The 15,818-nt window shown below is 39.3% G+C and overlaps 1 protein-coding gene across 5 annotated transcripts in view; it reads left to right on the top strand.

Annotated features, from left to right (window-relative positions):
• PTPRM (protein tyrosine phosphatase receptor type M) overlaps positions 1 to 14,568 on the top strand; it is a 441,653-nt gene extending 427,085 nt beyond the window's left edge. For all 5 annotated transcript variants that reach the window (XM_054515015.1, XM_054515010.1, XM_036405775.2 and 2 more), the window contains 5 exons: positions 1,937 to 2,068; positions 5,111 to 5,236; positions 7,021 to 7,184; positions 9,260 to 9,395; positions 13,669 to 14,568. In XM_054515015.1, the coding sequence (XP_054370990.1) occupies positions 1,937 to 2,068; positions 5,111 to 5,236; positions 7,021 to 7,184; positions 9,260 to 9,395; positions 13,669 to 13,722 (612 nt within the window). In that variant the 3' untranslated portion in view covers positions 13,723 to 14,568. The remainder of the gene's footprint in view (positions 1 to 1,936; positions 2,069 to 5,110; positions 5,237 to 7,020; positions 7,185 to 9,259; positions 9,396 to 13,668) is intronic.
• The last annotated feature ends 1,250 nt before the right edge of the window (positions 14,569 to 15,818 follow it).

The raw sequence follows: 15,818 nt of genomic DNA, 5'->3' as shown, positions 1-15,818 counted from the left end.
TCTTTGTGTTTATCTATGTAGAGAAACTGAGAACAGAAGTGTAATTGACTTGTCTAGCTTCTCACAGTAGGTCAATGACATTTCATATTAGAACAGAGCTGCCTTAATTTACGGTCTGTGATTGTGCCATTACATTGTCTTCTTTCCTGGAGACTTCAGTACTGTTTTGTTCCATTAATTAAGTAATGCTCAGAAAGACCATTACTTAATACTTGCGTTGAAGATGCTTCCCTTCTTCACTATTGAAACAACGGGCTACATGCAGATCTGTGTCTGGGCAAAAGGCTCCAGGGAGGAGGTGATGTGGGTTGCTTTCCACCTGAAGCATGCTTCTGCAGCATCCCTGCACTGATGGACAAGAGCAGACATTTGTCTCTAAACACTCAATCTCCAGCAAGCAGGATGAAGTGTTTCCCCCTGTCCACTTGAATCCATTGAGGTGTTGTTGAATCACCTCATGTAAGCCTTTCAGAGCTCACTTCAAGAAAAAGGGGTAGCAAACATAGTTTTCTTTATACAGTATCAGAATGAGTTTGACAATAGTTTTCCCAAAAAACCTTCTGAGAATCCTAATTGAGTGAATCATGGAGACCCCTTTGGACATCCTCTCATCTGCATGAAACTTCCAGCAAGGCAGGACCAGAAGGATAGAAAGCAAATGCCTAATGTAGGAGCATCAGTACCTGCTGGTTGCCATGTGCTGAAACAAAGAACCAAAGTTTTGCATGTCTGCATCTGTACCCAAAACACAGTGGAATCATTTTCTGTGGTCTCCTCAGTGGCTTTCTGTGAAAGAATGATCATAGAATATCATGAGTTGGAAGGGACCCTTGTAAGGATCACTAAATCCCATAATTGCTAGGGTTGGAAGAGACCTCTGGAGATCCTGTGGTCTGACCCCTCCTGCCAAGCAGGGTCACCCTGAGCAGGTGACACGGGAACGTGTCCAGGTGGGTGTTGAATGTCTCCAGAGAGGGAGACTCCATGACCTCCCTAGGCAGCCTGTTCCAGTGCTCTGACACTTCAGTGTAAATAAATTCTTCCTCTCCTTCAGGCTGGAACTTCTTGTGTTTTAGCTTATGGCCATTGCTTCTTGTCCTTTCACTGGGCACCACCAAGAGGACTCTGGCACTATCCTCTTGGCACCTCCCAAAGTCAAAGCCACCAAAGTCTAAATCCTGGCCTTGCACAGGACAGCCCCAGGAATCCAGCCACTTGCCTGCGGTAGCTGATCTGATTGGATCTCTGTTGTGGTGCAAATGGTTCAGTTCAAGGCATGTAGAGACTTCCCTGCCCTCCTTAATGAAGGCAGTGGCACCCCCTCCCAAAAATTGCCCCAGTATGGCCACGGTAGCTTTCAACACTCAGGAGGATGTAAGTGAAAATGCTGGTTTGAGATCCACAGTGGAAAAGTTCCAGCAAACAGCTCAGTCAATGACATACTCTGGTACTAAAAGAAACAAAGAGCACTGAAATTTGTCCCCTGGGTATCTTCACTGCTGTCAGATAGACCAGAATTTCAACAATATTTCTGAAGAATAACTAGATATTTCCTTTCACAGGCATCACTCAAATTTAGAGCTAAATGCAAACAGCCAAGATTAATCTGTCCATTAACAGCTCAAAACAAACCCGTTGCTCAGAATCTTGTAGGAGTTACATTGGAAGCAAAAGCCTCTGATGATTTTACTCTATGCCTGTGGCATGAAATATACTTTAAAAATGTAACATTTGCAGAAGTTATATCCTTCCCAAATGCAGTTTATTAACTTTGAAGCATATAAGATCTCAGGAAAGAGCTGAAAACAATATATTAATTATACAGAAAATAGAAATAATGCTTTCAGTCCTGAAGTTTTGGGGCTATGACTGACATTCTGCTAAATGGATTTTTCTCTCTTGCCATTCTTCTCATCATCTTGTTATTTCTTTGCAGAGCTACAAGCAACCATCAGCTTTTATAGTTACGCAGCATCCCTTACCAAATACTGTCAAAGATTTCTGGAGACTGGTCCTAGATTATCACTGCACTTCAGTAGTTATGTTGAATGATGTGGATCCTGCACAAGTAAGTCCAGAAAAATGCTTCATTTAAAAGAGGAGTGCTAGTGCCTCAGCATTACAGAACAGCTTTAGGATGTAATTAGTTGTTTTTAAAACAACATTAAACACACAGTAAAACATTGATTTGTAGCTTGCAGATACTCATAGGGGAAGAGGAATAAATCAGACCATCAGCAGCTTCTCCTCCAAAATGTTAGTGCACACAGACATAAATGCATGCACCTGTTACTTGTTTTAAGAGAACGTGTTTTGGGAAGGGCTGCTAAAACCCAAAAATTAAGGTTGTAGAATTCTGACTCAAGTCTGAAACATGCTGTAGTGGCCAAAATCGTAACAGAAGCCAACAGCTATTCATTAGCCTGCCTGAAACAGGTCAATGACCTTGGTCTCCTTAGCAGGGAATAGGTGTTCCCTGTGTGAAAATCTGTGTTGACTGTTGCACAAAATGATGTCATTAGCAAGGAGATAGGAACTAAACTAGGAGAGAGGAGCTAAAGATTGGAGACTAAGCATCCTTTGGAAAAGAGGGCAACGAAACGTGTAGGGGAATGTAATTACCTTACAAAAGAGTTACACATGCGGAACATGTTGTTCAGAAAATTGGAAAACTGAACCTACTGGTTGGCAATTTAATCACTAGGATTAATCACTTAGTGTCCCAGAGCCTGGCTCACAACTGCACAATTCCAAGTTCTTACAAAGATAAAATTTCCTTAGTTCCAACAAACTGCACCAGCCCTCTGCTGGAATAATATGGTGGTAATCTGGATTGTTAATATGTAAATATTTGTTAATTATTTGTTAAGAGCAATTGTGATTTTTTAGAGCAGACTGCAGGTCATTTAATGATCAGAATCTTTTTAGCTTTGTTCGTTATTGCATATACTTAAAAAAATATTTCCTCTTCTTTTTAACATGTAGAATTGTTTTTAAAAGATACTGATCTTCTTTTGGTCTTCCAAAGGAACATGTAGGAATTCCACACACTCTTTTAAAGACTGAATTTCTGATTCTTAGCTCTTTGCTGTCTAAAGGGAGGAAAAACAGAAATGAAAGACAAAAACTTTTATTCATGAATCTAAGATTATTTTCTGAGTGAATAAGGAAAGACTCAAGGGAGACAGACTGTTAGGGACTGCTGAACAGAGTGTTTTTTAATTTGTTGGCTGTGTTTTGAATTTACAGTAGGGCATGCTATTCCAAGCATGTATTAGCCTCAGAGGATTTTAAAGCTATTGGGATATGCAGTTAATGCACCTGCCTCTGCAGTATGTTAAACCTTTTACCTCTTAATGTGAGTAACAATCTTTTCATTAGGAATAAATCTCAAAACCCTCAGAGCAAACAGAAGTGGAGAGAGGGCAAAGCTTATTAAAAACACACATTACATTCAGATTTATTAATAATTACTGTTATGATTATTATTTATGTATATATGAAGTGTTTACAGTTCTGTTTAGATATTACCATTTATGTGGATTGTTGTGCTCTATTGGGAAATGAAATTCAACCCTTCACAGTGGCTCCGACTTGAAGAGAGTCGCTAGCATCACTTGCATGCAAAATGTGCAGACTTAAATGCTTTTGGTTTCTTTAGAACTTGAAAATCATAGCTTCCTAAAACAGCCCCAGCAAACAGCTCTGCTTATTATCATTTAAGCATTTTTCAGAGATCTGATAGAACTGTATTCCTATGTATTTGAAAGATGTGTACTAAACTGTACATGTTAAATGATCTGAGCACTGGCATTTGCAACCGTTGTATGCATTGCATTTTGCTATCCTGTACACCAGCATATTTCATAATAAAAATTCGTGTAAGATTTAGACAATATTTGGAAAGCAGTTGTCTCAGCAGACCACATCATACAGAGGGTTAAAAAAATGAAAATATATTTTCCTACTCGAAATTTCTGAGTTTAACTTGTTAAAGTGATACCCTGCAAATCAGACCCTGTTTTCTTTTTTAACTGGTGTAGTAAATGATTATGTTTTCCTAAAATGTAGTCATCTCTAAACAGCTTTGTTGAGGACTAAGTATTGTAAGAAATGCAAAACAACATCTGGAGTAAATGTGATTTGTCAGCTCAGCTCTGGATCACCAACAGCAATGCAGCAGAATGAAGACCACAGCTGTTTTACTGATTGAAATAAAAAGTTCCAAATATGACATCAATGCTTCTGCAAGCAAACCAAATTTCATGAGTTCATATTTCATTTTGGTGAATGCTTACAAAAGCTACATGCTCAAACTGCTCTAAATATCCCTGGCAAAAAAAAAAATCATTAAGATTTTTATGAAAAAAAAATAGGCAGATTCTAGCTTCAAAAACCTTCTTGGAAAGTGTTGATTCAATCTTTAAAGTATTAATACAGATGGTAATTGGTTCATGGATTAAGCCATTGTTATATTATTAGACACTAAAACCATGCATGATAATAGTAATTTTACTTTGTGATCTTTAGATACCTAGAAGTAATTTTTTCTGAGAACTGAAGAAAGCATAATTAATATTTTCAGGTGTCACTAATGAGATGAAATTAAGCAATTATTGAAAGTTTAAAGCAATGCTAATATTATCGGTCCAGGTGAAAAACATGCAAGTCCTGAGTTTTGTGAATTTATATATCTTTCCTAGCATAAATCACATGCAGTTTGAATTATTAGCAGCTGTTCAGGGCAGTTGGAGGTCCCAGGCCTCTGGTCTTTAGCCTCTGCTGTCTCCAAGATATGGCAATATTTGTCAGCCTCTCCCTGTCTTGTGATAATATATTGTAGAAGTAATGCTGAGTGTCAGAAGTATTTTACTCCAGGCACCAGACACTGAAAGTACAGCAGCAAGAACCAGCATGTTAGGTATATGGAAAGGCATTATGAAAGCAGAGTGCTCAAAACCAAACTTGGTGCATCGTGTGTTTTATAAAGATACTGTGCAAGAATTCCAGTAGTACATGTATGACAAATTCAAATACAGATGAGTATATTGAGGCAGCTTGAAATCCAAGGTGATTAACTGTGTTCTTTTTTGTCCGTGGTCTCCTATAGCTCTGTCCTCAGTACTGGCCAGAAAATGGAGTCCACCGGCACGGTCCTATTCAGGTGGAGTTTGTATCAGCTGACTTAGAAGAAGACATCATCAGCCGTATATTCCGAATTTATAATGCAGCCAGGGTAAGGATCTTATTTGCAAAACAATTTTGTCTCAGTAGATGAGTTGAGTCTACTCAAATCATAAAAATGAAAGCTAAACTCACATAGAACCATTTTCATTTTTCAGCATATTTATTTGAAAGCAATGGCGCAATACTGAGTCACAGCACAATTACAGAGGATAAAAAAGACTTCTATGTATAATAAAAGTAAAAGAAAAAATTTAATACATATCTCAAGTGTGTTAAATGCAAATGAAATAAATGCAGCATTCAGATTGTATGATAGCCAAAAAATGCTGAAATCAGTGCTGTTTTCAATAGTTTGAAATTAGCCATCTTGTATATTTGTATCCTGTGTTATGTGAAGAAAGCTGTGCACCAGTTTATGTTAGTTATGTTTTTCAATAGCAATCCCAGCCTCTTAGTGAAGATCCTCTCCCAATAACCACACTTCATAACATATGTAACCACTTCAGAAGGGCAAGCAAGTTGTTCTTGTATCCAGCTTTTATGCTTCCATAAAGTTGACAGAAGACTAAACAAGGCATGTCTTTCAAGCTGAGTGGAAAAAAGATTCCACCACAGACCAGGTATCTGTTCCCATCCAGGGAGCCTTTGCAATGGACTCGTATCAGCCACCAAAAAGCTGTAGTTAGGAATAAGCAGCACTCCCTTCAGAAAAAAAATCAAGAACTTCCCTGGGACCTGTTAGCTCGCTGGACAGGGAAGGACACCAAAAACATGTTAATATCCAAACAGGGAAGCAGATTGTAAAGCTTCAAATACTTCCTTAATACTGTGAAGGCCTGGCATTTGCAGTAAATGCGGCAATATAAAAAACACAGCCTCCAGCAGGCTGTGACCTTCAGCAAGCACTGGGTCTGGCTGCTTTGGGAAGAGGAGCCATCAGCTGAAAGAAACTGGACAGGAAATCAGTAGATTCCAGACTTTGACATAAAGCACACAAAACCAATTGGAGAGCACATCTAATGCCGCATCCAGTTTTGTTTATTCCCATATCGTGTTAATCTTACATCCTCTCTATTAACTCTTACTCTACAGAATAAAATATAATGTCAGCGTTTCTGTGTGTTGTTCATTTTAGGAGTAGCACTAAAATGCCCTCACTTTGCACAGAAGTGGCAAACTCTAGACTACAAAACCAGTTTTCATGTGCATGTTTATTATGCCCTTTTCAAAGGACTGTAGTTTTCTGCCACTATCACTTGTTCTGTGCTCCTTTTTTATTTTAAATCACCATAAAGCAACTGTTCAGTAATGTTTCACCAGAGGGGTTCTGACTGCTGCAGTAGAACACAATAAAATAAAATGTAGTTAGATATTTTTTATAAGCCAGAAACATCTGAGGGTTCAATTTGGTTTTCTTAATGTTTCCTGCTTCAAAATATCTTGAGAGGGTTTGACCTTTCTTGTAAAAAAGGGACAGAAACACATAAACATTCTTAAAAACACTGAAGCTTATATATGAAAACAGTATATAATTGAAGTTATGTTACAGCTGTCTTTCCTACCAAGTTCCTCCTATCTTATTAATTATTTGCTTGATTGTGCAGATGTACTATTGCTATATTTTAGCCTATTGTGTAACAGTCTGTTTAAAAACTCTTGTTCTAACAACTCCATTGAAAATTAAAAGTCATCAATCCTCAAGGGCAGTTGAAATTACATTAGCAGTTTGTCAGCAATCATCTGCTTGAACAAGTTCCCTTCCTGATGCAAATACCTGAATTTCGTGCCAAACAAATACTGTTACTTTTCCTGCTTTTGTCCGGATCCCTGCAGCCCCAGGACGGCTATCGGATGGTGCAGCAGTTCCAGTTCCTGGGGTGGCCCATGTACAGGGACACTCCTGTTTCTAAGCGCTCCTTCTTGAAGCTCATCCGTCAGGTGGACAAGTGGCAGGAGGAGTACAACGGGGGAGAGGGACGCACGGTTGTGCATTGCTTGTAAGTATGGAAACAGAAGAGAGGGATAAGGGAATACTGTCACAGAATTTGTGCCAGTCTTTAAAAGATTTGTAACGAGGTGAAGAGGCATCTATCTAATCTGGGGCTGAATAAATAATACAACTGCTCATTTAAAAGCTTCGAATGCAAGAGGAATTGTGTCATTTTAATGCAGATTCATGAGTTTCCCCATCTGTCCTTTGTTAAAGCCCTATGAAAAGATGATGGGTTCGAGTTAACTCTATTTTACATAAAAATGTCCAGTGACTCTTTCAAATGGGAAAGTTGCATACTTATTCACAGTAAATCAGAAATGTGCCTTCAGAGCAATGTACCTTTTATTTCTGCAGATAAGGACGATAGAAATAAGTAGTTTTGGAGGGGTGATTCATTTTCCAGGCATAAAGCACAGGAGTAAAAGTGGTGATAGACCAGTTACGATGATCCTGTAATTGCCTCACCTTTCTCTAATAATGGTATATTTTTTTGTCCTCCTCTGACTTTGTGCTCCACTCATGCAGACTCTCATTCACTCTGCCACCATCCTTCTTTTGGTACAGTTTAATACTTGTACGTGCTTTTGCCCTCAGAAGGACCTGATCTTTTGGGGCTGAGTCTTCAGTGGTTGAAGTTGTATTCATCTTCCTCTAAACATCTGTTTAAAGATGTTGCCATGATAGAAAAGGGACCTGCAAACAGGAAAACCATGTTCAGAAGTTGGGACCCTGTGTCAGAATGATGGAGGAAAATTTAAGAGTATATTAATGATTCCCACTATCACTGACCTTGAACAAGTCATTGCTCTTCAGTTTCCCCATCTGTAGTATGGGGATAATAATACTTTCATCAAAGGAGCATTGTGCAGTGTGATTAATTAATGTTTTGAGATCTTTAGCTGAAAAGACCCTTTTGAAGTGCAAATTACTGTTATCTCTGAGGTGGCTGATGATATTAAATAGTTGTACAACATCACACATGCGTCACTTCCAGGCAGTAAAGAAAGAAAAAGCTCTAATATAATCCTTTTAAATGACTTTATTTTAATTAAAATTCTCAAACAGTCCCACAATATCAGGCACTGTTTTGGCAGCAGAGAGCATTCTTTTCATAGTGCCTGGATGTGACAGATGTGCAACGTTGTATCTTCCTTTGAAAATCAACCATTTGCAAAGCTTGTTTGAAAGACCTGCTACCTAACTAGTCTGCACTCTGGTAATTATTAAGGTTTATTATTTTCAGTGAAGCACAGCCTAAAGATTCTGATTAGAATAAGTGTAGAAATAATGGGGCTTCCAGAAAGAAAGAGATTCTCTTGAAGATTAAAAATAACCAGGGATAAAGTATTATTAAATACTGTATTTGATCATGTATATGAACATTTGTGCCTGGCTTCTTTGTTAGCAATTCGCTTCAGGTTCTCATCCTCTGATAACTGTGGGTGGAGGGGGAATACATCTGCCTTTAGAAGCAGTCCTTGCCAGGCAGCCAGCCCCTCTTCCTCTGCCAGGAGCTGAGATAACCAGCCAGGGGGACATGGCAGCACCACCCAGTGCCATACCAAGTGCAGCCACCAGGACTCCCCCAAATGGGACTTCTGGTGCTTTTGCCGTTCCTCCGAAATGCCTTTGTGTCCAGCAGGAAAGCACCAGAATCTGGAATTAAAGAGCTCAAAGATTCGCTTTCTCTGTGGCATTTCCAGGCCTGATGCTTGTTGCAGCCATGTGTGTTTACCATGCAAAGCAGTGTTGAACTGAAACTAAAAGTACTTTATCCTTATTTTAGCATCCTCTTTGTGCTGTCTCCAGCATTCACTGAAGGGTGGTGCTAAACTCAGCCATTCAACTGCCTCCAGGCTGTCAGCCTGCTGACTTCTGAATCATAGCTTTGAGATCTTTCAGCATGCCAATTCCAATTAAAAATCATGTTTTGCCTGGAGTTGGGCAGCCTTTGGGGCCAGAAATGTTCTGTGGTTTCTCCCTGCTGGAACTCTTGCCTTCTGGAGCCATCCCTGTTGCTGTACAAACTTGTGCCACAGAGTCCACTGTAACTGAGCCATTTTATCACTTTCGCTGCAGGAATGGAGGTGGCCGCAGTGGGACGTTTTGTGCAATCAGTATTGTTTGTGAAATGCTTCGACATCAGAGGGCTGTTGACGTGTTCCATGCTGTGAAGACACTGAGGAATAATAAGCCTAACATGGTGGACCTTCTGGTAGGAGCTTTTTAACTGCACCATTAAATAGAAAATGTTCTTTTTCTCAGAAGAGTCAGTAAGATTTCCAGCATTTGCAGTGGGAGTTGTTCACAAAGCAAGCGAGTCATTTTCAAAGGGGATAATGAAGTCACTTCACTTGTAAGAGTATTTTTACACTGCTTTCTTCCCAAGGAGACTTTGTCTCTGTTCGTTTGAATTTTTTAAGAGTTTTAAACTTTCAGATGAACATCCTTATTAATTTTCTGTTCTAGCAGGCTGAACCAAGTGGAGAGCAGCACTTGCATGGTAGAAATAATAGTTATGTAAAATTAAATGCCAGATTTTCAAATTATATATTTTATAAATAGCTTAATCGCCTAATATTTATCAAAGCCATGAATTTCAGTTTGACATCCAGAATATAGCATTTAATTATGGTTGCTCTATCTCATAGAAAGATTAAAGAAGTTCAGAAACAAGGGGCCATGTGCAATTATTTTCCTAGAGAGTGTTTTATGAGCTTTTTTCCTAAATGGAGAACTGCTGAAGTGCCAGCTGCTGTGCCAGAAGAGCTGCAGAACAGCTTAAACCAGCAGGTTCTTACACTCCAGTGTGTAGTTTTGTACTTGGAGATGGGTGTAGCTCGATGCCCTGTTCTGAAGCCTGGGCTATAAAAGACACTTTTACAACATCCTGCTGCAGAGGTGGCTGCTTAAGAGGCAGCTGCATTTGATTTAGTATCAGAGGCAGCAGGAAGCAGCATCTGGGCATTTTCAGGGATGTTAACCCAACCTGAGCCAGTTTTGCAAGCTCTGGTTAAACAAATTGGGGTCATTTCAGCAACTTTTCTGTAGCATGCCCAGGGTGAGGCAGGTGACATCTCACTGAGTTGGTCCAACCTCTTGTAATTTCAGGAGGGGACCCCCTTAGACAAGCTGAGTGTGGCACACACTGGAGAATAGGCAGAGAGAGCAGGACTTTGACACACAGGTGAAAGCAGGCAGGGAGGGATATCCCCCTCCCCATCACATGGATGGCTGTGCCTCCCCTCTCCTGTGGGAGGGTGGCTTCCACCACATTCCCCCATCACAGTGCTCTCTCCTAGCCTGCCTCTGAAGTCCCAAACCCTCCCCGAGGCCCAGCTCTGGCCAGACAGATGAAAAAAGGCCAGATGTTGTCAGCTGTGCAGAGCAAGGAGGGAGTTCATGAGCAGCACCAGCAGTGTGGAGCTGTGAGTCTTGTGTCAGTGAGAAACTATCAGACTTCCACCGTGATGGGAGGGAGCAGCTTGACTGGCTTCTTTTGCTCTCATTTATATCCTCTGGAGAAGAATCATCGTGGTGAGAACCATCCATTTTTATTTCCTAGATATTAAGAAAAATGTCCTTCTGCTTCATTCATGTAGTATAGTTTATACAGGGATTTGTCAGGCCTGCTGTTCTCCATCCTCCTAGAGCTTAAGCCCACAGAACTCTCTGATCTCTTATTCATTTATTTTACAGAAATAAAATTAAAATTACCAGTGTAGAAGTACAGTTAAAGAAAATGCTCTCTATAAATTCCCGTTTGTGAAAGTTCTCCAGGTATAGATTTGTCAGGCAATTGTCTCCATTTTTCAGCACAGATTTTTTTTTAAATCAAAAAAGCTAAACGTGTTATTTTAAATAAAAAATGTACCTTTTAGTAAATTGAGAGTGGTATTGGGAATGTCTGGAAGGCATAGAAAGGCCTTGTAGGGCCTTTTTTATTAGGAAATTTCAAAGCACTTGTGAAAGAGATCAGTATTGTTTTCCTTATTTTTACAGACAGAGAAATAAAGGGAAGGGACAACCAGAATTTTTTCCTTTATCACATAATGCACTGACTGAGCAGAGTTAGAATGACATCTCTTCAGTTGTGGTCTGCCACCTTGCAGGAACAAATATTTGAATTAGCCAGGTTTCAATTTCTGTGTAAATTGCTTCATGGTAAAGGGAATTGGGAAACTTGAGTTCTTTTCCTGATCTTGTTACTGACTTTATCCTTTATGATTCTTCTTATATTAATGTGTCTTTGCCTCAGTTTCTCTACTGGAAAAAGAAGAACAGTAATATTCATCTACCTTGTAAAATTTTATGGTAAAAGATGAAATGCTCAAAATCATTACAATGTTTCACAAAAAACAATTTTAAGACTGCTTTATCAATACATGTCATGCACTTTCTGACTAGATAAAAGGCAGTCTTTACCATCCATACTTAGAGATTTATCTCAGTTTCACTGAAACCTTTGGTTTTCCTCCAAGTGTAAAAACCTGAATGCTACATCCCTACAGTATGGAAATCTAATAATTTGTTTTCAGCTGTCATACAAAGGGTAACACATGATATTGCAAAATATCTATTATGGAATGCCCAAAGCATTTGGTGATAAATGTTATTGGGCCTACCCACAGGTGTCCTAGAAAATAAACTTAAATATACCTCTCTGAAGCTAGCTAGTCTAAAGAGACTTTTAATATCCACCATCAAGTGAATAATAAAAATGTACAAAGGACACCAGTGAGTGAACACAGTGGGAAATAAGGTATGTCTGCTCTTTAAGACAGGTATTCAGCTTACTGAAAATGACAGTTATACTGCTAGATCAGTAAATCAGCATAAAATGAGCATGGAAGAGTGGAAATGGATGAGTGGCTGATCTCTTGTTTTCATCTGTTATGTAGTTATAGAACAATTTCCATTTATTTAGAAACATATATGCAATAAAAGCAGAAAAGGAATTTACATAATACTCTGTTCTTTCTTTTCTTCTTTTTTTTTATTCTTTTCTCATTCTGAAGAAGACACAAGCAGTTTATGGAACCTTGCAGGACTTTAAACCCTCACATACAGCTCACTCATCACTTAGGTTATTGTGCACCTAAGACTTGTCTTCTTAGGACATCACATTTCTCAACAAAAGAACTTCTAAGTGATCCATGCTTGTTAATAGCTTTTTGATTTTATTAATAGTATACGGTCTTTTGCATGTAAAGTGGACTGACTCTCTTGTCAGCTAAAATGTGACCCAAAATCACAAGTACAGGCCAAATTATTTAATCCTTTAAAATATTTGCTTCAGGGAAAAGAGAATATATCTGAAGATCTTACTACTCATGATGTTGGGCAAGGCTGAGTGCTGTCAGCTCATTAAATCTGTTGTTGTTCCTAAATGTCAATATGTGCTTAGTTATCCTTTATTAATCAAATAAAGTGCATAAGCAAAAGAGGCATTTCAGTAACAGAAATAGTTGTAAAACTGGCAGGTGTTTCCAAATTGAATTTTCAGAAGCCTGAGCCCTTAGATTCAGGGAACCTGCACTTACTATTTCCTTCAGCTTTTTCTTCATTTAAATATTTGTAGTATTTTTGAGTATTGAGAGTAGCAAGAATGGAAACAGGAGAGGGGTCTGTATGCACATAAAACTGGGAAGTCATCAGTGACTGCACCATTTAAAAGTTTCAGAGTAGACAAAGGTCAGTCAAATCTGTCCTCTCCATTCCATTGAAGACATGAGAGGGGCCAAGGCATGATCTTTTGTCCCCAAAGATGCAGAGTGGGTTTGCATCCCTCAGGAAAGGGATTTATTTTCCTGGGACTCGATCTGTTTCCAAACAGCTACAAATAAAACCAGCAGGTCTGTGTTTCAAGCACAGGACTGGCACCTGAAAACTTAGGCTCTTCACAGTTCCTCTGCTACCCAGGCTAACTTGAGCATCACTGGAAGTTGCTAAAAATTAATTGGAATTAATCCAATTAATTTAGCTCAGGCCCCATCTCACAAGGCTATTGGGTTGGGTCTGGGCTGCAGATAGAGGACCAACAGTGAGTACTCTTGCCCTGATATGCAGCAAGTGTCTGAATGACATTAAAATAAAAGTTGCAGCCTGGGAAGTACTAAACACTGGGTCTATTTTAAGATAAATATTTCCAGGGAGGAATTTCAATAACTCCAATTCTCACAAAGTGCTACATGAGCATTATCACAGATGACAGAAGGGGTTGCAAGTCAATTTGCTTATGTGCAGTCAGTTTTTCTCATACAAGTGTATTACAGCAGCTAAATACTCATCTAACATGAGCAGTACCATAAGTTACTATGTATAGTGTCTATTGTCTGGTTAATATAAAGATTTTCTTATCTGAACATAAATTGGATTTGCCAACTGGCAACAGCTGATAGTAAATAATTTTAACAGGAGAGAAATATTGACCCCTTTTATTAAGTTTCTTCAATAACTGACTTTGTGGTTTCCTTTTGATTTTTCAGGATCAATACAAATTCTGCTACGAAGTGGCTTTAGAATACTTGAATTCTGGCTGATTGTCTAAACAGCACAGACAGAGCTCCTCCTTTCACTACCACAAACAAAGCAAGTCACTTCATGATGTCTGTGTAAACGAGATGAAGACTTCTCAGTGTTATGCTTCTACTGCTTTGTATAATTGGCTCTTTTTAAGAGCCCCAAAAGATGTTTATAAAACCGCTTGCACTGCCCGATTCCCACTCCGAAGCTGCTGCTTGGCACCCCTGTGAGCCTACACCGAACCACGTGGCAGTCCTTGAACACCTTATTCATGCTCAGCCATTGATGTGGTGAAGCAGCATAGTCCTCTGGTAAATAAGAGAGCACAATTATATTCTTATGAAGGAATTTGTACTTTTTCTGTTACATTTTGTTGCCTGTGATTCTCAGTTATTGTCACAGCCTAGTGTACATTTCTGTTCTGTGGAGAATGCTGTCTGGCATTTTGATAATATATGATTTTAGTTATATTTGTATTCTAACACGTGCATAATAAACAAATCATATGTAGCTTATCTGAACTAACAGAAGGACATGTACCAAATCATGATAACTTTGTTGAGTTGTAATTTCTATCCACTTTGTACCATTTCATAGAGAGAATCTTGATAGAAATGCAGCTAAAAAATGCAAAAGACAGGATGCTCAGATTAATATATCCAAAGCTTTTTCATTTGTTTATATTGTAAATATTTTTTGATTTCATCAAATTATTTATTCATTAAAATGATTTTTTTTGGTGAAGCACAGTGAGTGACAATCATTTTTATTAAGCCCTGGAAATGCTTACTGTATGATAGTGTAAACATTTGTTTACCTTGTATGGATTCTCAGCTCAATAAATAATTACATACATGATAAAATTTTGTTTAATTTAATATCTCTTGGCATCTGAGTGCCTCCAACTAAGCCTCTTTTCTAGATTAAATCTAGTAAATACTGAACTACCTCCAGTGAGTGTTTATTGTGTGATCCAGTGTTGCTTCAGCCAATACCGAGATCATAGATTCAAAGAATCATAGAATGGTTTGGGTTGGAAAGGACCTTAAAGATCATCTAGTTCCACCCCCCCTGCCAAGGGCTGGGACACCTTTCACTAGACCAGGTTGTTCAAAGCCCCATCCAGCCTGGCCTTGAACACTTTCAGGGATGGGGCATCCACAGCTTCTCTGGGCAACCTGTTCCAGTGGCTCACCACTCTGAACGTGAAAAATTCTTCCTAATATCTAATCTAAATCAGCTCTTTCTCAGTTTTAATCCATTCCCTCTTGTCCTGTCACTACGCACTCTTGTAAAAAGTCCATCTCCTTCTTTCTTGTAGGCTCCCTTCAGGTACTGAAGGGTTGCAATTAGGTGACCCTGAAACCTTCTTTTCTCCAGGCTGAGCAAACCAAATTCCCGTAGCCTTTGCTGGGATCCCTGGAGCTGGATGCAGCTCATCAGAGTGGAGTAGGATACGCTGTACCAGTATATGAAAGAGGTGAATTGCATGCTTAGAAATGCACAAATGCAGAACCTGAAAGATGCCCTGCTCTGAAGAAGAGATGGTGTTGTGCTTGGTCTTGTCACAGCAACCCTCTGCAGCCCTGGGCATTCCTTGCCATTCCCTCTGTGCCTGCTGCTGCTGTGGGATGTGCTCTTGTTCTTGAGATGTATGACTGCTGTGAGGGGGATGTAATTCCTTCTGTTAAAGATGTTAAAGACACCAATACTAGAATGGCTGGTGGGAAAGTTACTCCAAAAATCATGAAACTGCTCCGTTAGTTGACCTGTTGTCAGTGGACAGGTTTACATCACGAAAGCTCCTGAGAATGGCTGTCCTGATCTTCCATGGTGTTTGGATGGTTCTCCTTTCTACAAAGCACTGACCATCTGAATATGATGAGAATTGCCTTTGTTGCAGCAACAAAGCAGTAGAAAGGGGGAATGAGTCAGCAATGGCTTGCTGAGCCATCTGCTGGAACCACAGAACATTTTTTTACCCAGAAGTTTCAAGGAGACATTGCAGGCAGAGCAACTGCTCAGTCCTTCCAAAGCTTTATGGGAAACCCAATTCAAGGATGTGGCCGACTGCACAGTATTTCAGCTCTTAAATGATCCTGCTAAGCCGTCT

Source organism: Molothrus ater, chromosome 1 (assembly GCF_012460135.2).
Source record: "Molothrus ater isolate BHLD 08-10-18 breed brown headed cowbird chromosome 1, BPBGC_Mater_1.1, whole genome shotgun sequence".
NCBI lineage: Eukaryota > Metazoa > Chordata > Aves > Passeriformes > Icteridae > Molothrus > Molothrus ater.
The sequence above is the reverse complement of the archived record's forward strand: the minus strand, read 5'-3'. Positions and strand labels throughout refer to the sequence as shown.